The following is a 25,826-nucleotide window of genomic DNA, read 5'->3' as shown; positions in this document are numbered from 1 at the left end:
GAATGAATTTAAAAAAGAACTTAGTACGTCTGTACTTATCACCTCTACCTGTTGTTCTCCCCCCACCTCTTTCTAAAATTGTCATCCTTGTTTTCAAATCCCTCCATGGTCTTGCCCCATCCCTATCTCTGTAATCTCCTCCAGGCCTACAACCCTCTGAGATCTCTGCGCTTTGCCAATTCTATCCGTTTGCGCATCCACAGTTTTAAATCGCTCCAACATTGGCGGCCGTGCCTTCAGCCGTCTAGGCCCTAAGCTCTGGAATTCCCTCCCTAAACCTCTCCACCTCTCTTTCCTCCTTAAAACCTATCTCTTTGACCAAGCTTTTGGTCACCTGCATAATATCTCCTGATGTGACTCCGTGTAAAATTTGTCTGATTTCGCTCCTGCGAAGCGCTTTGGGACATTTTATTGTGAAGCGCCTTGGGACATTTTACTACGTTAAAGGTGCTATATAAATGCAAATTGTTGTTGTGTCAGTCAGTCCTGTACAAGGGTTCCCCAGTACTTATGAAGCATTTTATTCTAAACATGAATCTTTCTTTGCGGTGATTGCTCACTGATGGACAGGTTGGAGAGTTAAGGGTTAGTAATCGAACTAACCTGCATAACAATAAATGGTCATGGAATCAACAGACTTTCTAAGGGAGAAGAGAAGATGGATTATACGGCCTATTTCAAAAGTCTGATAACAATCTACAACGGATGTCTGCAAAGAGACAGGGCGAGAAATTGGGCCGTGTAGCGCCCGTTGTTTCAGCGCTACGCGGCCTCCCGAAGTGCCAAGATGGCGTCTTGGCTGCGCACACATGTTTCCAGCGTGACGTGCGCCGGACACCATCTTGGTATAGGTATTAGCGCATGCGCAAATACCGAACACCAGCAACATGTAAAGTAAGGAGAAAATGGATACAATCAGCGTGCAACGCTGAGTTAAAGTGATAGACACCATTTTGGGACTTAATGCTCAACTCAACACACAGTCTTAACCCTGACCATCTGAACGTATCTTGGAGTGCCTGGAAGACCCCCGCCAGTGCTATTTAAACAGACCATGCAGGATTTACAGGCTAGTGGCTGGATTATTGCTTCCGGCTGCTGATGCATTTGTAAATGTTTTTGGAGGTCTCCTAGACTTGAATACTAGGATGTGGGGACATAGCCTAATATTTAGAGCCAGGACGTGCAGGAGTGAAGTTAGGAAGCGCTTCTTCACGCAAAGGGTGGAAGAAGTTTGGAACGCTATTCTGCAAACGGCAGCTGATGCTAGCTCAATTGTGAATTCTAAATCTGAGATGGATAGATTTCTCTGAACCAAGGATATTAAGGGATATGGGGCTAAGGCAGGTATATGGAGTTAGGTCACAGGTCCACCATGATCTCATTGAATGGCGGAACAGGCTTGAGGGGCTAAATGCCACTGCCACTTGCTGCCCCTGTTATGCGTCACCTTGTTCTGCAAGAAAGCGGGACGTGTGTCTGAGTGATGTGCCTGTCATGGTTGAATAGCTGCCAGTGTGTGTGGCCTGTGAGTTGTGGGCGGGCGGCTTGCAACAGTGGTAATGTGTAAGGGTGAGAAGAAGCATCTGATTGGAAGAGTTGAGTATTGATGGAAAGAGTTTGTTGGTATGTGGGTGATGGGGGTGTAGTGCGTGGAGCAGTGGATGCGGCTAGTGGTGCAGTTGGTAGGGGACACCACTTGACCTCACTCACCTGGACTGCTTTTGTCAAAGCATTGAACTTATTCCTGCACTGCATCCATGTTCGTGGTACTGTGCGCCTGGCATTGACTTTGTCCTCCGCTGCCTCCCACTGCCTTTTGGGCATATGTCTGGAGGGCATCTTGCCCCCCCGCCCCCGTGGATATAGGATGTCCCTCCTCCTGTCCACCTCTTGCACCAAGGCCTCTAGTGCGTCAGCAGAGGGCCTTGGTGCGCGCTCTCTCGCAGGCCTGGTACAAACTCAGATTGGCAGATTGGTGAGGTCTAGCATGCAGATTGAAGGATGTGGGATTTAGTAGTGCGCAACCTTTATTCAATGTTCTAACATAAGTCATCCGATTGTAAACATAGGGACGGGGCCTGCATCTGTGTTTTACGTGAGCGATGTCTGATCTCTGTTCGGACTTTGTGCAGACAGCTGACTGTTATTTTTAGCAAATAACAGGTACCGGCCACCTTTAAGAGACATCCTCCCTTTCAGAGATTGGGGCTCCCCCTGCTAGTGGAAAGTGTGCAATTACTTGAATCATCGTGTAAGGCTTACTTTTCAATGCTGCTAGAAGCTCAGTCAGGCCGGATAAAGTTCTCGTCCTGCCTGCGCAGGGTCCATCAGGCGCGGGTTAATAGCGGATCGAGCTACCCGTGCCCAATAATAGGCCTTTTGCAATTATTCCCCCATAATGTTTGGATGACATCGACCATGAGTGATTAAGGTATAACTTTAGGGACTAGTGTAATAAACATAGGTAGAGGGATCAATTAACCATGGTATAGAGCAGATGTTAAGTAGATAAACTGTTCCTGAAAGGTTCTGAGAACAGTTTGTCAGGAAGTTTTGCTTACGGAATGTATTCAACTAAGACTGTTTATGTAATAAGTTGTTCTTGAAAGAATCCAAGGACTGATCAATCATGAAGTCTTATCTGTGAAATATACCTTTGAAGTAGGCAAACTGAGGTGTATAAGGGTGAATCTTTCCAGAGTTAGTTGGGAGGGACTGGAAAGAGAGAGGGACCCGAAGCTACTCATATATTCGGTATAGATTGATCACCTGTACTGTATATGAATAAAGTCTGTTCCGCATACTCCACTGTCAAGTTTCTTGTACTTACTCTAAGTGTGTTGTGGTGAACCTCAGAAGAAAGGAGGTCAACACTCACCTTCTCAGGCGCCGCCTCTGCGCGAGCTGCTCTTCCATGCGGACGGCACTTAGCAACTCTTTCCTTTCCTCTGTCAGCCATTCATCATCTATTTCAGTATCGGCCAGGTTTGGGCTCTGATTGACGTCTGCACTCGCTGTCACAGTCGAGCTCACCTCTCCTTCGGCCTCTTTCGGTTCGGCATTGCCCGGTTGCTGGCCCTGACCAGCGTCTGCGCTCAATGCCTCAGCAACCGCAGGCATGCTGCTCTTCATGGCCAATTCTTCGCCTTCCTCGCTCCAGAACTGTGCAAAGTAAGGGATGGGCTCAGCAGTTCCTTCAACCAGCACACGGTGAAAGTGGATGTCTTCCTGCAGACACCTTGGATAAACAAAAGACAAAAAAAAAAGAGCCAACAGGTTTTATTTAGCCCTTAACGTGCTGCGAAACACAACAGCAATGATAAACTGGTGCTTTGTTGGTTGATGTTTCGAGTCTCGAGATTTATCGGCCCAGAATCCTGCTGCCAAAAATAACGGCGAGTTTAATGGTGCGTCTAGCAACTTGTCACGAGGAAGAGATACCCCGTAAATTGTGAATTGCCACAAGTTGCTGGACGATTTGCGCCGCTCCACATTAGCCTCTCGAAAACAGCAGCTCACCCTCAACCTCTCCGTGAGTTTCATGAAATTGCTGCATTTGCGCATTAATTGCGCATCAAACTCGTCACAGAAAGTTAGGGCTGGTACTTAACGGTGTAAGTACCTTTTTAATGAGGAGATTTATGTTCTTGCAATGCCAATCAACCTCTCCAGCCCAGAAAGGGAACAATTTAAACTGCTGAGTCTCATTCCTGCAGGTTGTAAATTGTTAGAATCATCGAATGGTTACAGCACGAAAGGAGGCCATTCAGCCCTTTGAGTCTGTGCCAGCTCTATGCAAGAGCAATCCAGCTAGTCCCACTCCACCGCCTTATCCCCATAGCCCTGCAAATTTTTTTCCTTCCAAGTACTTATCCAGTTCCCTTTTGAAGGCCATGATTGAATCTGCCTCCACCACTTCCTCGGGCAGTGCATTCCAGATCCTAACCACTCGCTGTGTAAAAAAGTTTTTCCTCATGTCACCTTTGGTTCTTTTGCCAATCACCTTAAATCTGTGTCCTCTGGTTCTTGACCCTTCCACCAATGGGAACAGTTTCTCTCTATCTACTCGGTCTAGACCCTTCATGATTTTGAATACCTCTATCAAATCTCCTCGCAACCGTCTCTGTTCCAAGGAGAACAACCCCAGCTTCTCCAGTCTATCCACGTAACTAAAGTCCCTCATCCCTGGAATCATTCTAGTAAACCTTTTCTGCACCCTCTCTAAGGCCTTCACATCTTTCCTAAGGTTTTTTTTTTATATAGAGGTTTTTAAAATTGAAAAATTTTTAGTCTTTTTTTCTTACTTTTCCTTCCTGACTCTTTTTTTTCTCTCTCTCTTAATCCAATCTTTCTTTCCCTCTCTTTATTTATCTTTCTGCACGTGATTTGTCTCTAATTCACCCTATTTCCTTCTCCGTAGTTCCTATGTTTCTTTCGGAATCCTTAAATCTCATTAAGGAGATAGACTGTTGGTCCCGTTGTTCACCCAGGTCCCAGATGCCCTGTTGCCTCCCCTCCCCCCGTCGTCAGCTCGCACTCCCAAGGCAAGACATTTTCGAGAAGAAGGGCGAGGGTAAAAGTCTAACTGATGGGGCACACCGTGAGATGCCCCACTCCAGCAGATTCTGGACCAGAGTAAAACTCCCTCTACACTACCTGAACAAAGCGGCCGTTTGTACATTCGGTGGTCCTGTAGGTAACAACTCTCTGCCTGAACACTTTGATTGCCTTGACAACGGGCAGTTGGAATGATTATCTGTAATCACCAGGTATTGTTCTCTGAATATGAATGCGAAAGGTTCAAGGATTTCCTGACATTCACCTGACGAAGGAGGAAGCCTCCGAAAGCTTGTGATTTTCAAATAAAATTGTTGGACTATAACTTGGTGTTGTAAGATTGTTTACATTTGTCAACCCCAGTCCATCACCGGCATCTCCACATCATAAACAAAGGGGCTCAATCCCCAACCTCAGAAAGACGCCCTCTATTGCACCAGTGTGTCATTTCCATTACCCTGTTACTGCCTGTCCCTAAGGAGACTGCCGACTTGTGCCGAGCCATGGGATTTTGCCCCACTCCAGCAAAATCTGGGAACAATGTTTCTTTTTCTCACCAATTTTCTCCTGAAGACTTTGAATCTTTGCTGGGTTACAATTCTACAGGTGCGCTCGCTCTGGTAACCTTGCCCCGAAGTAGCAGTTATGTATTTGTGAGCTTTGACAGTGACTATCGGCAGGCTATTTGACCACAGTGGGAGTCACAGCCTGATTCTGCCCTCAGCCAACCTTTACACAAACGCACACACGCTCACTCACTTCCGGCAAGGGTTCTTGGATGGTGATCAGGATGGAGAACTCTGGTCCATATTTCTTCTCCCCAACCCAGGGACGCTAAGGCTAATTATAGTGCCCTCAACGCACACTCTGGCTGGAGATCCAACATGGGACCATCTAGGCTTATCTAAATAAACTCACGAGGGTAGATCTTGACTTTGTGCCACAGTGTAAAACGGGTGATAGCGAGTCGGCAGCCCGTTTTACATCTGTCACGATTTTTAATTCCATAGGGAGATAAGGAGAATTTTTTTTTTACGCAGCGAGTTGTTATGATCTGGAATGCACTGCCTAGTGGTAGAAGTAGGTTCAATAGTAAATTTCAAAAGGGAATTGGATTTTGAAGTTGAATACTTGAAGGGGAAAAATGTTCAGGGCTATGGGGAAAGGGCAGGGGGAGTGCGACAAATTGGATAGCTCTTTCAAAGAGTTGGCACAGGCACGATGGCCTCCTTCTGTGCTGTATGATTCTGTGCGTATCAAACACTGTGAGCCAGTGACTCAAATTGTGTTGAAACATTTTTGTTTGATGGAGAAACCTAGGTGAAGGGCCAAGACTCTCGGTTCAGGACATCACCAAGGTTGAAAGGAGTGGAAGAGAAGCTGAGGTAAGGAAATAGTGATTAAGTTACACCAAGCTTGGGTTTTCATCGCTCCACCATTGGCGGCCATGTCGTCAGCTGCCTCGGCCCCAAGCTCTGGAATTCCCTCCCTAAACCTCTCCGCCTCTCTCCTCCTTTAAGACACTCCTTAAAACCTATCTCTTTGACCAAGCTTTTGGTCACCTGTCCTAATATCGCCTTGTGGGTTCGCTGTCAAATTTTGTTTGATAATCGTACCTGTGAAGCTCCTTGGGACGTTTTACTATGTTAAAGGTGCTACACAAATGCAAGCTGTTGTTGGTTTCTATAACTGAAAATTGTTGGAAGGAAGGATTGAGGGAGGAAAAGGGCTGAATGGTCTCCTTCTGTGCTGTATGATTCTATGAACATAAATGGAAACCCAGCCCCAAAGCCCAAGTGATAAAAAGGTCAACAATTACCTCAGAATTGTTGTCAGGATGTCGGTTACAAGTCTCATGTCTTCTTTTGAGGCTAAATAGAGTGGATTGGTACCAGTGTCCTCCCACTTGTCCCATGGTCTCCCACTGCTTCCAGGTTGCGAGCTAGCCGAGAGCGGTTCTGAAATAAGGTTTCTGCCAATCAAGAATGCAGTGGAACATCACTTGTTATTACTGGAAAAATAGAATCCATCGTCTACAGCATTTATTCAGCGATCCTGTGCTCATGGCGGGAAAACCTCAATCAATGGGAGCACGGATCGGACAATCAGCGCTGTGGTGTTGTAGCTACGGGTTGCCAACTCTGGTTGGACATATTCCGGGAGATCTCATCACCTGACCTTCCACCTTCAACCACCCCCCCCCAGCCACCCCCCACCCCACTCCCCCCACCCCCCCATCCCACCCCCCCCACCACCCCCCCCATCCCATCCCCCCCACCACCCCCCCCATCCCATCCCCCCCCATCCAACCCCCCCCATCCCATCCCCCCCCATCCAACCCCCCCCACCACCCCCCCCATCCCATCCCCCCCCATCCATTCCCTACCCCCACCCACCCCCCTACCCCCACCCATCCCATCTACCACCACCCATCCCCACCCACCCCCCTACCCCTACCCCCACCCATCCCCACCCATCCCCCCCCTACCCCCACCCATCCCCACCCATCCCCCTACCCCCACCCATCCCCACCCATCCCCCTACCCCCACCCATCCCCACCCATCCCCCTACCCCCACCCATCCCCACCCACCCCCCATCCCCCCCATCCCCCACCCACCCCCCTACCCCCACCCCCCACCCACAGGTAGGTAAAGAGACATCAGTACTGAGACACAGGTAGGTAAAGGGAGATCAGGACTGAGATACAGGTAGGTAAAGAGAGACCAGGTCTGAGATACAGGTAGGTAAAGAGATATCAGTACTGAGATACAGGTAGGTAAAGAGACATCAGTACTGAGATACAGGTAGGTAAAGAGACATCAGTACTGAGATACAGGTAGGTAAAGAGAGATCAGGACTGAGATACAGATAGATAAAGAGAGATCAGGACTGAAATCAGGTAGGTGAGAGGTTTCTCTTGAGGTCAGAGTAGATAGTGAGGCCAAGAATGTTGACAGATGAAGGAGTAAAGATGGAAATCCTGTAGACATTGCCTTTAATCTGGTGTCTTGGAGTAGTGCTGATCAGGCTTGTGTTCTAGTACTGTATGTCAGTGAAGGAAATACTGACATTTTATTTCCGTCAGTAATAAATGACAGAAATAAACTTCATATTGTATTGCCATGCATATAGGATTACCAGCCATCCAGGATTGACCTGGAGTCATCAGGAATTGAAGATTAATCTCCAAGGCACTGCTGCGAGCAAAACCTGGGAGAAAAATCATTGGGCATTAAAAAAATGGTGTTTTTTATCCTCCATTTTCTTTGAATACTTTTGCTTAGTAGTTATAAAATTTTTGGAGATGGGAGAAAGGGCTGTTTGACTGAAAGTCAAGAATCGTCCAATCGGGTAACGAAGAGTCTGCTCGCTTTCCAAATGGCCATGGGAAGGCAGGACGTCACGAGGATGGACGTGTTGGGCGACCAATGGGGGGAGCGGGGCGGTTGGAGGCAGGAGGTCATATGATGAAACCTCCAGGAATAAGTCCAACCAGACTGGCGACCCTACCTGCGCAAGGGTGTCCTATGGCTATCCTCAGACGCTCCCTACCTCATGATGTAGTGCTTAGGAACCTCAGTTGCAAAGTTCTTGTGATATTCTTCCATGGAATGAGATCTGGCTGTGACTCCCAGGTGCAGCAGGAATGGTTTGGCAGGACTCGGTCTCTGCCATATTTCGGGCGGTGGCTTTCCTATGTGAAGACCTTCCCATGTTTCCGTGGGTTCCTTGATTGGAGGGAGGGTCTGTGCAGAGACAAACATACCATGAGCATGTCTGACTATATTGTTTCACTTTTAAATGTTTGGCAAATCTTGGTGCCCATTGAGGATACAAGATTGCTTTCCCAATTTTTTTTTAAAGCCAGAGGACTGGAGAATTGCAAATGTTACACCCTTGTTCAAAAAAGGGTGCAAGGATAAACCCAGCGACTACAGGCCAGTCAGTTTAACCTCGCTAGTGGGGAAACTTTTAGAAACGATACTCCGGGACAAAATTAACAGTCACTTGGACAAGTGTGGAGTAATTAAGGAAAGCCAGCAATGGATTTGTTAAAGGCTAACTTGATTGAGTTTTTGGATGAGGTAACAAAGAAGATCGATGAGGATAATGCGGTTGATGTGGTGTACATGGACTTCCAAAAGGCGTTTGAAAAAGTGCCACAAAATAGGCTTGTCATCAAAGTTGAAGCCCATAGAATAAAGAGGGCACTGGCAGCATGGATATCAAATTGGCTAAGTAATAGGAAACAGAGAGTAGTGGTGAACAGTTGTTTTTCAGACTGGAGGGAGGTATAGAGTGTTGTTTCCCATGGGATTGGTACTAGGACCATTGCTTTTTTTGATATGTGTTAATGACTTGGACTTGGGTGTACAGGGCACAACTTCAAAACTTGCAGATGACACAAACTTGGAAGGGTAGTGAACAGTGAGGAAGTTAGTAATAGACTTCAAGAGGACGTAGACAGGCTGAAGGAATGGGTGGACACATGGCAGATAAAACTTAACTCAGAAAAATGTGAAGTGATACATTTCGGTAGGAAGAATGAGGAGAGGCAATATAAACTAGAGGGCACAACTCTAAAAGGGGTACAGGAACAAAGCGATCTGGGGTACATGTGCACAAATCATGGAAGAAATCAGGGCAGGTTGAGAAAGCAGTTAAGAAAGCATACAGGATCCTGAGCTTTATAAATAGAGGCATAGAGTACAAAAGCAAGGAAGTTATGTTGAACCTTTATAAAACACTGGTTCGGCCACAACTGGAGCTTGGGTCCAGTTCTGGGCACCGCACTTTAGGAAAGGTGTGAAGGCCTTAGAGAGGGTGCAGAAGAGATTTACTAGAATAATTCCAGGAATGAGGGACTTCAGTTACAGGCACAGACTGGAGAAACTGTGGTTGTTCTCTTTACAGCAGAGAAGGTTGAGAGGAGATTTGAAAGAGGTATTCAAAATCATGAAGGGTCTGGACTGAGTAGATAGAGAGAAACTGTTCCCATTGGCGGAGGGGTCAAGAACCAGGGGACATAGATTTAAGGTGATTGGTAAAAGAACCAAAGGTGACGTAAGAAAAAACTTTTTTACACAGCGAGTGGTTAGGATCTGGAATGCACTGCCTGAGGGGGTGGTGGAGGCAGATTCAATCATGGCTTTCGAAAGGGAATTGGATAAATACTTGAAGGGAAATAATATGCAAGGCTATGAAGATAGGGCGAGGTTGTAGGACTAGTTGGATTGCTCTTGCAGAGAGCTGGCACGGTCTCGACAGGCCGAATGGCCCCCTTCCGTGCTGTAATCATTCTATGATTCTAAGCACTCCCAGTAACTTGTAATATGGAATAGACACAGAGGGCTCGATTTTAAAAGGGCGACGGGCAACATATCCCACACTTGGGTCCAGTGCAGGAAGCATTTCAATGACCTAACTAGGTCAGCAAAAGTGAGTACACTTACTGATTCTCCTGCATTCCGTGTCGCACATTATCCCACCCCTCCCACGTCATTCTGCACTGACAAGACTACTCCATCACTTCACTCCTCACACCCACTTAAGCCTCATCCTCAACTTACCTCCCCATTGTGACCCCACCACTACCACTCACCCCAATCGTGATCCAATGTGTGTGATGTCTCTGTCTCATATTCACCCTCTGATGCACCTCTTTCATGGTCAGCCTCACCCAAAGCAATGAATTCATCGGCTCACCACTTCACCATCACTCACTCACACGTCTGCACTTTCTCCCCTTCTAGGAAAAGAGAGCAGAAAATGCACACGTGAGGGTGAGGACTGGAGGGGGGCCACAACAAATAGTGGTCCTCACAGAGGCGGAGGAGGCGGCCCTGGAGATCAGCCACACCGTCGAGTGCCTGACTGTCGGGGACCTCGAGACTGGCACCCCACAAATGTCTGGTGACACAACTTTTAACATTCATCACACAAAACATGAATTGATGTTAACAATGATTGGTATGTTGAACACCTCAGTATGCTCATTGCAACATGACACATCTGAAATGATGCTTAATATCGCCTTCTGTTCTCTTCCAGGCCCTTCAACGACCGCAGTGACGGGACAGGGCGATTCCTCGGAAGAGTTCCTGGCCTCTGAGGGCGCACCGTCACATCTTAGTGAGTCATCCACCAGCGCAAATATTCACACCTCGGTGGGTCCTAGTAGTCAGTTAGTTGGATTGGCACCTGGTGAGTCACCACACACAAGTGAGCACGGGCAGACACTGGTGGCAGGGGCAGCTGTGGAGATTGCGCATCAGTGGGAGCACTCCTCTCCAGGCTCTGCTCAGCTGGATACAGATGCTGAACCCCGAGAGCCATCCTTTAAAAGGAGAATGATCGAGGGACAGCAGCACATTTGCGAAGTATTGGAACAGCTGCCACGCACACTCTCCACAATAGTGCTGAGGATGGAGGACTCCAACTTCTGAACTGGTGGAATCTCTGAGATAGTGTCACAGGGACTTGAGGAACTGTCTGAGACAGCGTCGCAGGTAACTGTGGAAATGTCCAAGATAGTGTCGCAGGTAAGTGCCAGAATGTCTGTGATGGAGAGGAGGCTAGCCTCCATTGAGCTTCAAGCACGGCTCACAAATGAGTCCATTCAGGCCCTGACAACAGCTGTTCGGACACATGGTGAACAACATTCTGCCATCTTAAATAGGCAGACAGAAACTTTACAACTGGGCTTCCAAGGCATCATATACATGTCCTCCAAACTGTTCTCCAGCGGGGTGGGAGGAGTGATGGAGGCCTGGTCCAGGAGAGGGATGATGGTGAAAGGGGACATGGAAGTGGGGATGTCACTCAAAGCGCCTCCATGTCTCACCCGTCGCCCCCCTCTCAACCAGTATCCGCAATGCTGCCTCCTCTCCAGGTGGCCAAGTCTGCCCCTGCACAGGTGCAGGTGGAGCAGTCTTTGGAGGGGCCCTCACGGGCTCCAAAACCCAGAGGGCGTAGGCCGAAAGCATCTAAGCAGTCCGGCCATCGACATGAGCAACCTGCCATTACCTCTGCTGCAGCCACAGGGGTGCACCACATGGAAGTGGAAGGAAGGGAAAGGCAAAGGATTTGTGATCACAAATGGGATGCACAAGGGTGTCTGACAGACTGTCATGTTTTTCATTTATATTTGGTTTTTGTTGAAGTCACATTAAATGTTATCACTCTCAACACGACTGCCACATCTTGCCCATTCTTAACTGTCTTTTGTGATAGCGCCCTTTCATGTGCTTCATCATGAACGACTGCACTTGATGCCACCCAGTGAGTCACTTTACAGTGGGTGTATATGTAGTCACGGGTGGCTCTGCTGCACAGGGGGGGAGGAAGAAGAGTGGCAGGGCTATAGTGATAGGGGATTCAATTGTAAGGGGAACAGATAGGCGTTTCTGTGGCCATAAACGTGACTCCGGGATGGTATGTTGCCTCCCTGGTTCTAGGGTCAAGGATGTCATGGAACGGCTGCAGGGCATTCTGGAGGGGGAGGGTGAACAGCCAGTCGTCGTGGTCCATATCGGTACAAACGACATAGGTAAAAAAAGGGACGAGGTCCTGCAAGGTGAATTCAAGGAGTTAGGAGATAAATTAAAAAGCAGGACCTTAAAGGTAGTGATCTCAGGATTACTACCAGTGCCACGTGCTAGTGAGTATAGGAACAGGAGAATAGACAGGATGAATGCGTGGCTGCAGGGATGGTGTAGGAGGGAGGGATTCAGATTCCTGGGACATTGGGACCGGTTCTGGGGAAGGTGGGACCTGTACAAGCGAGACGAGTTACACCCGAGCAGGACTGGGACCAATGTCCTCGCGGGGGTGTTTGCTAGTGCTGTTGGGGAAGGTTTAAACTAGAGTGGCAGGGGGATGGGAACCTTTGCGGGGAGTCAGAAGGGAGTAAAGTTGAGAGCAGCAAGAGAGGGGAAGACCCAGGGAAAATTTACAATACAAATAGTACAAACAGTTGTTCAAGAACAAGTGAAAGGGAAAAGCGTCGAGCAGCAGAAAGAAAGTGTACTTTAGACACTACAGATAAAGTGAAAACTAGAAGGCGTAAGGCGATTAACCCAGCATCAAAGCTGAAGGTCAGGCTAGGATGTGTGGCCCAACTAAGAGTTCTATATACAAATGCACGGAGTATAAGGAATAAATTAAATGAACTACAGGTTCAAATTCAAATTGGAGGTTATGACATGATAGCTATTACTGAGACATGGCTGCAGGATGGTCAGGGTTGGGAACTAAATATACCGGGTTATAAGGTCTACAGGAGAGATAGGGAAAATGGAAGAGGGGGAGGAGTAGCCTTAGTGATTAGAGATGAAATCAATTCAATGATAAAGGAGGATATAACGAGAGGTAAGCAGCCAACAGAGACCTTATGGGTTGAATTGTGAAATAGGAAAGGATCTAAGACTATAGTGGGAGTTGTGTATAGGACTCATGGCAGCAGCTCTGAAGTGCTAGATTGTATAAATGCAGAGATTATACAAGTGTGTAACAAAGGCATAGTGGTCTTAATGGGGGACTTTAACCTTCAAATAGATTGGGGAAAGCAGACTAGCAACGGTCAGAAAGGTAGTGCATTTCTTGAGTGTGTCCGGGATAGTTTTCCACAGCAGTATGTCCTGGAGGCAACAAGGGGGCAAGCCATACTAGATTTAGTAATGAGTAATGAACCAGATTTAGTTAACAGCTTAACTGTGCGTGAACATCTATCCAATAGCGATCATAACATGATCGAGTTCAATGTAGTGTTTGAAAGGGAAAAAAGTGAATCAGCTGCTAAGATTCTAGACTTGGGTAAGGCCGACTTCAATGGGATGAGACAGAGACTGTCCACAGTAGAGTGGGCAAATCTGTTAATGGGTAAAACGACTGATGATCAGTGGGAAATGTTTAAAGAAACATTTAACGAGATACAGAACCGGTTTATACCCCTGAGGGGCAAGAACTCTACTTGCCAAAAAAAACAGCCATGGACAACTAAAGAGGTAAGGGACAGTATAAGACATAAGGAAAGGGCATACAAAAAGCCAAAAAATGGCACAGATCCTGGCAAATGGGAAAGATACAAAGATCAACAAAGGTCACAAAATAGATAATTGTAAACAATTTTACAACACCAAGTTATAGTCCAGCAATTTTATTTTAAATTCACAAGCTTTCGGAGATTTTCTCCTTCCTCAGGCAAATGTTTCAAGATCTCCTTGAAGCCTACGCATTTATACATATTGAACAATAATAAATGGTGTTTACAGACTGCCCCTGCAACTGCCCGTTGCCAAGGCAATCACCGTGTTCAGACAGAGAGGTGTTACCTGCAGAACCTCCGAATACACATTCAATAAAAAAACAAACAGGGAAAAAAAAACAGAGAAAAAAAAAACACAGAGAGAGGCAGAAACATCCGGAAGGCAGAGAGAGCCAGCAAATGACCCATTATATTAAAAACAGATAACATTTGTTCGCTGGTGGGGTAACGTGTAGCGTGACATGAACCCAAGATCCCGGTTGAGGCCGTCCTCATGGGTGCGGAACTTGGCTATCAATTTCTGCTCGACGATTTTGCGTTGTCGTGTGTCTCGAAGGCCGCCTTGGAGTACGCTTACCCGAAGGTCGGTGGATGAATGTCCATGACTGCTGAAGTGTTCCCCGACTGGGAGGGAACCCTCCTGTTTGGCGATTGTTGCGCGGTGTCCGTTCATCCGTTGTCGCAGCGGATGAACGGACACCGCGCAACAATCGCCAAACAGGAGGGTTCCCTCCCAGTCGGGGAACACTTCAGCAGTCATGGACATTCATCCACCGACCTTCGGGTAAGCGTACTCCAAGGCGGCCTTCGAGACACACGACAACGCAAAATCGTCGAGCAGAAATTGATAGCCAAGTTCCGCACCCATGAGGACGGCCTCAACCGGGATCTTGGGTTCATGTCACGCTACACGTTACCCCATCAGCGAACAAATGTTATCTGTTTTTAATATAATGGGTCATTTGCTGGCTCTCTCTGCCTTCCGGATGTTTCTGCCTCTCTCTGTGTTTTTTTTTCTCTGTTTTTTTTTCCCTGTTTGTTTTTTTATTGAATGTGTATTCGGAGGTTCTGCAGGTAACACCTCTCTGTCTGAACACGGTGATTGCCTTGGCAACGGGCAGTTGCAGGGGCAGTCTGTAAACACCATTTATTATTGTTCAATATGTATAAATGCGTAGGCTTCAAGGAGATCTTGAAACATTTGCCTGAGGAAGGAGAAAATCTCCGAAAGCTTGTGAATTTAAAATAAAATTGCTGGACTATAACTTGGTGTTGTAAAATTGTTTACAATTGTCAACCCCAGTCCATCACCGGCATCTCCACATCACAAAATAGATAGTAAAAGCTACAAAAAGAGAGTATGAAAAGAAACTTGCAAGGGATATCAAAACCAATTCGAAGAACTTTTATAGTTATATCAGGAAAAATAGGTTGGCCCCTTAAAAACTGAAAGTGGGGATATTGTCATTGACAATGGGGAAATGGCAGACATGTTGAATAATTACTTTGCATCAGTATTTACAGTAGAAAAAGAGGATAGCATGCCGGAAATCCCAAGAAAACTTATATTGAATCGGGGACAGGGACTCTATAAAATTAACATAAGTAAAGCAACAGTAATGAAGAAAATAAGAGCACTAAAGAGTGACAAATCCCCAGAACCAGATGGTTTCCATCCCAGGGTTTTAAAGGAAGTAGGTGAGCAGATTGCAGATGCCCTAACTATAATCTTTCAAAGTTCTCTAGATTCATGAACTGTCCCTCTAGATTGGAAAATTGCACATGTCACTCCACTGTTTAAGAAAGGAGAGAGAGGGAAACCGGGGAATTATAGACCAGTTAGCCTAACATCTGTTGTGGGGAAAATACTGGAGTCTATAATTAAGGGTAGGGTGACTGAACACCTCGAGAATTTTCAGTTAATCAGGGAGAGCCAGCATGGATTTGTGAAAGGTAAGTTGTGCCTGACAAACCTGATTGAATTTTTTGAAGAGATGACTAAAGTAGTGGACAGGGGAATGTCAATGGATGTTATTTATATGGACTTCCAGAAGGCATTTGATAAGGTCCCACATAAGAGACTGTTAGCTAAGTTAGAAGCCCATGGAATCGAGGGAAAAGTACGGACTTGGTTAGGAAATTGGCTGAGCAAAAGGCGACAGAGTAGGGATAATGGGTAAGTATTCACATTGGCAGGATGTGACTAGTGGAGTCCCGCAGGGATCTGTCTTGGGGCCTCAATTATTCACAATATTTATTAACGACTTAGATGAAGGCATAGAAAGTCTCATATCTAAGTTTGCCGATGGCACAAAGATTGGTGGCATTGTAAGCAGTGTAGACGAAAACATAAAATTACAAAGGGATATTGATAGATTAGGTGAATGGGCAAAACTGTGGCAGATGGAATTCAATGTCGACAAATGTGAGGTCATCCACTTTGGATCAAAAAAGGATAGAACAGGGTACTTTCTAAATGGTAAAAAGTTAAAAGCAGTGGATGTCCAAAGGGACTTAGGGGTTCAGGTACATAGATCATTGAAGTGTCATGAACAGGTGCAGAAAATAATCAAGAAGGCTAATGGAATGCTGGCCTTTATATCTAGAGGACTGGAGTACAAGGGGGCAGAAGTTATGCTGCAGCTATACAAAACCCTGGTTAGACTGCACCTGGAGTACTGTGAGCAGTTCTGGGCACCGCACCTTCGAAAGGACATATTGGCCTTGGAGGGAGTGCAGCGTAGGTTTACTAGAATGATACCCGGACTTCAAGGGTTAAGTTACGAGGAGAGATTACACAAATTGGGGTTGTATTCTCTAGAGTTTCGAAGGTTATGGGGTGATCTGATCGAAGTGTATAAGATATTAAGGGGAACAGATAGGGTGGATAGAGAGAAACTATTTCCGCTGGTTGGGGATTTTAGGAGTAGGGGGCACAGTCTAAAAATTAGAGCCAGACCTTTCAGGAGCGAGATTAGAAAACATTTCTACACACAAAGGGTGGTAGAAGTTTGGAACTCTCTTCCGCAAACGGCAATTGATACTAGCTCAATTGCTAATTTTAAATCTGAGATAGATAGCTTTTTGGCAACCAAAGGTATTAAGGGATATGGGCCAAAGGCAGGTATATGGAGCTAGATCACAGATCAGCCATGATCTTATCAAATGGCGGAGCAGGCACGAGGGGCTGAATGGCCTACTCCTGTTCCTATGTTCCCAAGTTTTGTACAGGGGTGGGGGGGGGTACAATATTGGCACTGCTCTTTCCAGGTGGTATCAGGCCTGGACTCTTCTCACTTTCTGATCTTACGAGAACATTTCACATATGAGTGACTCCCTGGCCTCACGAGCAGCCAGATGAGCTGTTGCTCTGCCCATGGGTTCGTCCTCCTCCTCCTCAATGTGAATGGCAGATGTGGATGGTGGATGAGGGCATGGCTCCCCCAGAATGATCAAGGCACCGAAATCGCATCTTCAGCAGTCCTATTGAATGTTCAATTATAGACCTGGCTGTCGTTATATCGGCGCTGTTGCTTGCTGATGGCGTTCCTCAGAGGTGTCAGGGGGTATCCCTTGTCCCCGAGGAGCCAGCCCTTAAGGGTGTTCGGTGCATGGAAGAAGCCTGGGATGTTGGATTTCCTCTGAATGAACGTATCGTGGCAGCTGCCAGGGAATCTGGCGTACACGTGAAGAAATCTTTTGCGGTGGTCACAAACGAGCTGAGCATTGATGGAGTGATACCCTTTCTGTCGATGAACAGTTCTGGCTCGTGTGGAGGTGCTCGGATTGCTATATTCGTGCAATCGATTGCACCCTATACATGTGGGAAGCCAGCCACAGAGTGCAATCCCACTACCTTCTCTGTCTGGCTGAGGTCATCCATGGGGAAGTTGACGTATTGCAAGGCCCTGTGAAACAAACCGTCGGTGATCTGCCTTATGCACTTGTGTGCAGACAACTGAGAGACCCTGGCAATGTCACCGGTGGCACCCTGGAATGGTCCGGAGGCGAAGAAGTTGAGGGCAGTGGTCACTTTAACAGTGATGGGTAATGAGATGCTGCCAGGCCCAGCCGGGAGCAACTCGGCATGAAGGAGGCTGCAGATGTTTGCGAGCACCTGGCGACTCACTCTCAGCCTCAGTATGGACTTTTCCTCAGAGAGGTCCAGGAAGCTGAGCCTTGGTCTGTAGACCCTGTGGCGAGGGTAGTGCCTCCTGCGACGTCGCTCCCTCTGTTGTTGCCCTCTGTGCTCTTGTGCAGGTGCCTGTGGGGCAGCACTGTGTTGTAGAGCTCCAATTGGCGGAAGTGCACGCCATGCCTGGCGAGGATGGTGATGTTGCTCGTCCTCGGATGTAGCGGTGAATGCAGCCATCGCACCTCCCGTCCTGATGGTGTCAGTTTGAGGGGGTCCGAAAAGTTGGTAAATATGTGTAAACGGAACAATTCTGAGTGCAAACCAAGAATTTTCAGTCTAAACACAAAGATCTCCCAGCCAAAAGTTTGTCTGAGAGAACTGAGTGGCTTGATGCAATAACTCACCTTTTATCCCCACCAGTCAAACAGGGCTTTGAATGGCCAAATGGCTGCCGGCTGAAACATGGCTCATTCCCCAAGGCGTGTTTCACACAGCACGGGAAACACACTGAGGCAGCGTTGAAATCGCTTGCCTTCACTCTTAATTAGATTTATGTACATTTCAAGTACTTGAATTACTGCTTTAAATATCGTCCCGCCGGCTTTAATTGTGGGTGTGACTTCCGGGTTCGGGAACGGCGCGTGCACCCAGGTGACTCTGGGTCGTGCGCATTCTTAGCGTGTTGGAGTTGGGATTTCTGCCCGATCCTACAAATCCTGGTTTTCTTCGCACGCCCCCAACGCCCCCGCACTTTCGTTTTAAAATCGAGCCCAGAATAAAACTCCCTCTACACTGCCCGAACCCATTTCACAAAAGGCCCTTAGGCAGAAGAGACGGTCATCGCATCAGTCTGGGCTAGATTCAATTCCAGGTGCCAGAGTTGGGAGAATATTCTAACCGATTACAGTCTACTTCTGATAAGTCGCTTTTTACACAAAAAATAAATAAATTATCCAATATTTTGAATGCAGTAATGTCAACAACACAGCAAAGTGCTAAAAAACTGAATTGTTAGATTGAATTAAGTGACTTGAATTAAGAGCTTTTCACTCAGTCAACTCAACAATATCTAATCGCATTACACTGAACTTTACTATATTAGCTCTTCTTTTCCTCATCCATGATTTTTGTTATCCATCTTTCCTCTTTCACATACCTCTTTACTTTAATCTCCACTAGCCCTGGCATGTCCTCAGTCCTTATTTCTCACCTTGTACTTCATAATCTTAGCGCTTGTGTCCCTGTGTATCTTCCTAGGACAAGTTCCTTCAGAATCTTTGCAACACTTTCAGAGAGAAAGGAATGAAGCCGAGTTGGTACATTTAGAAAACACTGTAATCAAACTTACTATTGTTCTAAATCATTATAGCAATCAGGAACACCAGTGTAAAAGGCACATTCAACAAGTAAAGAAAGGAAAGAAATACTTGCATTTATATTGCATCTTTCACAACCTCAGGACCTCCCAAAGTGCTTGACAGTCATTAACTACTTTTTTGAAGTGTAGTCATTGTTGTAATGTAGGAAACGCGGCAGCCGATTTGCGCACAGCAAGATCCCACAACAGCAATGTGATAATGACCAGATCATCTTTTTTTAGTGGTGTTGGTTGAGGGATAAATATTGGCCCAGGACACCGGGGAGAACCCCCTGCTCTTCTCCGAAAAGTGCCATTAGATCTTTTACGTCCACCTGAGGACAGACGGGGCCTCGGTTTAATATCTCATCCAAAAGACGGCACCTCCTACAGTGCAGCACTCCCTCAGTACAGCATTGAAGTGGTGACCTAGATTTTGTACTCAAGTCTCTGAGCGGGACTTGAACCCACAACCTTCTGACTCTGAGACAAGTGTGCTACCCCCTGAGCCGCGACTGACGCGTGAGCATATCAAGTGCGTCTTTGCAAAAAAGATCCCATCAACATGTCATATATTGGGGATGACTCATAAAAATGTTGTGATTGCTAACTTCCCCCCCCCCGACAATGACTTAAAAGGTAAATGCACAGCCCGGTGTGGCACTAAACCACACTGACCAGGAAGGTCCCAAGTTTCAACCCCTGTCTGTGCTAAGTTGATTGATCTCAGTTACAATAGTGGTAAGGGCGCTACCATTTGCCTCAGCTCCCCTGGGTTGCGAAGGATGAAAGTCAGCCAGGGTTCCTACTCCTGTCACCATTAACACCATCGGGAGCCCGGAGTCCAGAGCGAGTGTGGACCTGCGAGAGACCGGGGGCGGAGCATCGGAGCAGGTAAAAAGAGAGGCCCAGGAGGCGAGGAAAAAAACCTAAAGTGACGTCAGCATAAGGGACTGAATTGACTGGTGAGTAGCTGGTGAGTGTTTTTTTAAAACTCTTTAGTTTATTTCTGTTAAGTTTAGTTAATAATCTAATAAATAGAGACATGGCAGCTCAGACCCGTCGAACGCATGGCCTGTGCCACGTGGGAACTCCAGGCCGCCTCCCTTGTTCTGGACAACCACAGGTGCAGGAGTTGTCGCCAGCTGGAGGAGGTCAAGCTCCGGATTTCCATGAGGCATTCATGAGGCTGAAAGCTCCGTGGATAGCACGTTTCAGAAGGTGGTCACCCCACAGCTTAAGAGGCTGCAGGCAGAGTGGGACTGGGTGACCACCAGACAGCCAAGAAAGAGCAGGCAGGTAGTGCAGGAGTCCCCTGAGTGCATCTCACTCTCTAACCACTGCTGAGGGACAGGGGTCCCCTGGGGAGTGCAGTCAGAGCCAAGTCCTCAGCACCATGGGTGGCTCAGCTGTACGGGGGTTGGGGGGGGGGGGCGGGGGAGTGGGGGGAGGGAGGAGAAAGTTCAGGAAAGCAATAGTGATAGGGCATTCAATAGTTAGGGGAACAGACAGGCGTTTCTGCGGCCGCAGACGTGATTCCAGGATGGTATGTTGCCTCCCTGGTGCCAGGGTCAAGGATGTCACTGTGCGGCTGCAGAACGTTTTGGCGGGGGTTGGGGGGGGGGGGGGATGGCAGTGGGAGGACGGCAGTGGGAGGACGGAGGAAGGTGAACAGCCAGAGGTCGGGGTCCATATCGGTACCAATGACATGGGTAGAAAGAGAGATGAGGTCCTACAGGCAGATTTTAAGGAGCAAGGAAAGAAATTAATAAGCAGGACCTAAAAGGTAGTAATCTCCGGATTATTCCGGGTGCCACACGTTAGTGAGTTTAGAAATAGGAGGGTAGTGTAGATGCATGTGTGGCTGGAGAGATGGTGCAGGAGGGCTTTAGATTCCTGGGGCATTGGGACCGGTTCTGGGGGAGGTGGGACCTGTACAAGCCGGATGGGTTGCACCTCAACAGGGCCGGGACCAATATCCTCGCGGGAAGGTTTGCTAGCGCTGTTGGGGAAGGATTAAACTGGCTTGGCAGGGAGATGGGAACCTGAGCATAGATTCAGAAGGGAGAGAAGCAGAGCTGGAAATGGAAGGCAGAAAATTAGTAAGTGAGTTTGGAAGGCAGAGAAAACAAAGGTTAGAAACTAGACAACAAAGGAGTTTGGCAGTGCTTAATGGTATATACCTCAATGAGAGGAGTATAGTGAATAAGACAGATGAGCTGAGGACACAGATAGACACGTGGAAGTATAATATCTCAGCTATTACTGAAACATGGCTTAAACTGGGGCAGGAATGGCAGCTCAATGTTCCTGGTTACAGGGTTTTGAGATGAAATAGAGAGGGGGATAAAAAAGGAGGGGGGGTGGCAATATTGGTTAAAGAAACAAAATTACAGCTGTGAGGAGGGATGATATGTTAGAAGGATCATCAAATGAGGCCATATGGGTTGAGCTAAAGAACAAAAATGGGGCAGTCACACTGCTGGGAATGTACTATAGACCCCTAAACAGTCAGAAGGAGATAGAAGAGCAAATATGTAGGCAAATTTTTGAGAAGTGCAAAAACAATAGGGCAGTAATAGTAGGGGATTTTAACTACCCTAATATTAACTGGGATACAATCAGTGCAAAAGGTATAGAGGGCGCAGAATTCTTAAATTGCATTCAGGAGAACTTTTTTTAGCCAGTAAGTAGCAAGCCCAACAAGAGGGGGGGCCGTTCTGGATTTAGTTTTAGGGAATGAAGCTAGACAGGTGGAAAGGAGTAGCAGCGGGAGAGCATTTTGGTGGTAGTGATCATAATTCAGTTAGATTTACCATAGTTATGGAAAAGGACAAAGATGGAACAGGAGTCAAAGTCCTAAATTAGGGAAAGGCCAATTTTACTAAGCTGAGAAGTGATTTAGCAAAAGTGGACCGGAAACTGCTCCTTCAAGGTAAATCAGTGTCAGAGCAGTGGGAGGCATTCAAGGGGGAGATAGTGAGGGTTAAGAGTAAATATGTTCCCACAAAGAAAAAGGGTGGGACTGCCAAATCTGGAGCCCCCAGGATGACAAGGAGCATACAAGGTAAGATAAGGCAAAAAAGAACTCAATACTGCAGAAAGCCTAGAGGAGTATAGAAAGTGCAGGGGTGAAATTAAAAAGGAAATTAGGAAAGCAAAGAGAGAGCATGAAAAAATACTGGCAAGTAAAATTCAGGAAAACCCAAAATTGTTTTATAAATACATAAAGAGCTAGAGGATAACTAAGGAAAGAGTAGGGCATATTAGAGACCAAAAAAGTGACCTATGTGTGGAGGCGGAAGATGTGGGTATGGTTCTTAATGAATACTTTGCGTCTGTCTTCACAAAAGAGGGGGACGATGCAGAGATTGTAGTTAAGGAGGAGGAGTGTGAAATGTTGGATGGGATAAACATAGTGAGAGAGGAAGTATTAAGAGGTTTAGCATCTTTGAAAGTAGGTAAATCGCCAGGCCCGGATGAAACGTATCCCAGGCTGTTAAAAGAAGCAAGGGAGGAAATAACGGAGGCTCTGACCATCATTTTCCGATCCTCCCTGGCTACAGGCGTGGTGCCGGAGGATTGGAGGACTGCTAATGTTGTACCATTGTTTAAAAAGGGAGAAAAGGATAGACCGAGTAATTACAGGCCGGTCAGTCTAACCTCGGTGGTGGGCAAATTATTGGAATCATTTCTGAGGGACAGTATTAATCGTCATTTAGAAAGGCACTGGTTAATCAAGGACAGTCAGCATGGATTTGTTAAGGGAAGGTCTTGTCTGACTAACTTGATTGAATTTTTTGAGGAGGGAACAAGGAGGTTCGATGAGGGAAGTGCGTTTGATGTAGTCTACATGGATTTTAGCAAGGCTTTTGACAAGGTCCCACACGGCAGACTGGTCAAAAAAGTAAAAGCCCATGGGATCCAAGGGAAAGTGGCAAGTTGGATCTAAAATTGGTTCAGTGGCAGGAAGCAAAGGGTAATGGTCGACAGGTGTTTTTGTGACTGGAGGACTGTTTCCTGTGATTATCCGCAGGGCTCAGTATTAGGTTCCTTGCTTTTTGTGGTATATATTAATGATTTAGACTTAAATGTAGGGGGCACGATTAAGAAGTTTGCAGATGATACAAAAATTGGCCGTGTGGTTGTTAGTGAGGAGGAAAGCTGTAGACCGCAGGAAGATATCAATGGGCTGGTCAAGTGGGCAGTAAAGTGGCAAATGGAATTCAATCCGGAGAAGTGTGAGGTAACGCATCTGGGGAGGTCAATAAAGGCAAGGGAGTACACAATAAATGGGAGGATACTGAGAGGTGTAGAGGAAGAGAGGGACCTTGGAGTGCATGTCCACAGATCCCTGAAAGTAGCAGGACAGGTAGATAAGGTGGTTAAGAAGGCAAACGGGATACTTTCCTTTATTAGCCAAGGCACAGAATATAACAGCAGGGAGGATATGCTAGAACTGTATAAAACACTAGTTAGGCCACAGCTAGAGTACTATGTACAGTTCTGGTCATCACATTACAGGAAAGATGTGATTGCACTAGAGAGGGTGCAGAGGAGATTTACGAGGATGTTGCCAGGACTGGAAAATTTTAGCTATGAGGAAATATTGGATAGGCTGTGGTTGTTTTCTTTGGAAGAGGAGGCTGAGGGGTGATTTAATTGAGGTGTATAAAATATGAGGGGCCTAGATAGAGTGGACAGGAAAGAACCTATTTCCCTTAGCAGAGAGGTCAATAACCAGGGGGCATAGATTTAAAGTAATTGGTAGAAGGAGTAGAGGGGAGCTGAGGAAAAAAATTTTCACCCAGAGAGTGGTAGGGGTCTGGAACTCGCTACCTGACAGGTTGGTAGAGGCAGGAATCCTCATCACATTGAAAAGGTACTTGGATATGCACTTGAAGTGCCGTAACCTACAAGGCTACGGACCAAGTGCTGGAAAGTGGGATTAGGCTGGGTAGCTCTATTTCGACCAGCACAGACACGATTTGCCGAATGGCCTCCTTCAGTGCCGTAAATTTTCTATGTTCCTATGTAATAGTACAAGTGTGTGGACATCAGGTCAGGACGTGATTTAAGGTGATTGGCAAAAGAACCAAAGGTGACATGAGGAAAAACTTTTTTTTACACAGTGAGTGGTTAGGATCTGGAATGCACCGCCCGAGGGGGTGGTGGAGGCAGATTCAATCATGGCCTTCAAAAGGGAACTGGATAAGTACTTGAAAGGAAAGAAATTGCAAGGCTATGGGGAAAGGACGGGGGAGTGGGATATGCTGGATTGCTCTTGCATAGAGCCGGCGCGGACTCGATGGGCTGAATGGCCTCCTTCCGTGCTGTAACCTTTCTGTGATTCTACGATTCTATGACAGGATCGAGCTCAGCTGTGATGCCTCACCAGGGTGGAAGAGCCTGCCAATACTCACTGCTCTGGGCTCTCTTGGGAGAGGGGGGAAAGTGAGGGAAGATGTGCCCATGGAACTAGCTTCAGGAGAGGGCAGGGGGAAGAAAAGGAGTAAAAGGAAAACAACAGCACTTAAAATGTGTTCCAACGTTCTTGCACCTCAGGCAGCTACATAACCCTCACCGGTTCGATCACAGGCGACACAATCAAAAGTAAGAAAACTAGCCCCGCAATCATCACAAAAGGTGTTTCTCAAAGTAATTTTGTGAAATAATCATGAGGGAAGGTTCCCTCTGATTGCTACTCCTAGTGAAAGAAAGAACTTTCATTTATATAGCTCTTGATCACATCCTGGGGATGTTCCAAAGTCTTCAATGAATTACTTTTTAAGTGCAGCCACCATTGCTATGTATGGGAACATGGCAATCAATCTGCGCATAGCAAGGTCCCACAAACAGCAATGAAAGGAATGACCAGTTAACCTCTTTTTTCAAAAAAAAAAAGTGGTGTAGGTTGCGGGAGGTAATGTTGGCCACGACACTGCTCTTCTTTGAATAGTGCCCTGGGGATTTTTGTTTTACCTCCACTGGAATTGGCAGATGGGGCCTCGGTTTAACATCTCCACTGAAAGAGTGGACCTCTGACAATGCAGCACTCCCTCATTACTGCACAGAAAAATGAGTTTAGACTATATGTCCAAGTCCCGAAGTGGGATTTAAACCTACAAACCTCTGCCTCAGTCCTAGAAACTGAGCCATGGTCATGCTTAAAATTGTAAATAAAATGCTTATGATTTCACCAGAAGCATCAAACATCTCTCTATTTCTGCTGTGCAGAGGTTATGCACTCTTAATTTTTCTCCCTGTAGTTGTTAAGTGCCACACCTCTGCCACTAAGACGGAAGGTGTGTAGCCTGACTCTGGACCTTCGCTAATACCCTTTCGTCAGAGTCAGATTAAGAATTCTTGGGGCCCTCATTCAGGGCCCCTCCACACCCACCTCCCGATCCATTAAAACACAAACGCAAGGGCTAGTGTCAGTTTTTATATTGCAATGATACTGTCTTGCCCCCTTCTGACAGTATTTTCAAATGCTAGAAGATTTTGATGCAGCAGTTGCATATAGTTTTTCTGTATTGTGGTGAGTTTTACCAGGGGCGTTATATTTGGCTTAGGCTCCTGGGCACAGGAACCATAGGCCCGTGCGTTAATCCGCCCCCCAGCTTGTCAACAGAAACCCAGTGATGACATCTCCTGCATAGTTTCCCTAACCATGCAGGGAGACGCCACAATCTCTGCCTACCACCTTGATCTGACTGAACCAGG

The 25,826-nt window shown here is 46.7% G+C and overlaps 1 protein-coding gene across 5 annotated transcripts in view; it reads right to left on the bottom strand.

The window, feature by feature from the left end:
• cfap65 (cilia and flagella associated protein 65) overlaps positions 1-25,826 on the bottom strand; it is a 156,079-nt gene that overhangs the window by 25,757 nt on the left and 104,496 nt on the right. For 3 of the 5 annotated variants that reach the window (XM_067987025.1, XM_067987026.1, XM_067987028.1), the window contains exons 28-31: positions 18,954-19,028; positions 8,115-8,308; positions 6,380-6,532; positions 2,882-3,241 (exon numbers count right to left, since the gene is read on the bottom strand). In XM_067987025.1, the coding sequence (XP_067843126.1) occupies positions 2,882-3,241; positions 6,380-6,532; positions 8,115-8,308; positions 18,954-19,028 (782 nt within the window). Of the gene's footprint in view, positions 1-2,881; positions 3,242-6,379; positions 6,533-8,114; positions 8,309-18,953; positions 19,029-19,312; positions 19,436-25,826 lie in introns of those variants that run through there. The other 2 variants (XM_067987027.1, XM_067987029.1) reach the window with 2 other exon arrangements.

The sequence above is a fragment of the Heptranchias perlo genome, chromosome 7, assembly GCF_035084215.1.
Source record: "Heptranchias perlo isolate sHepPer1 chromosome 7, sHepPer1.hap1, whole genome shotgun sequence".
NCBI classification, from domain to species: Eukaryota; Metazoa; Chordata; class Chondrichthyes; order Hexanchiformes; family Hexanchidae; genus Heptranchias; species Heptranchias perlo.
The sequence above is the reverse complement of the archived record's forward strand: the minus strand, read 5'-3'. Positions and strand labels throughout refer to the sequence as shown.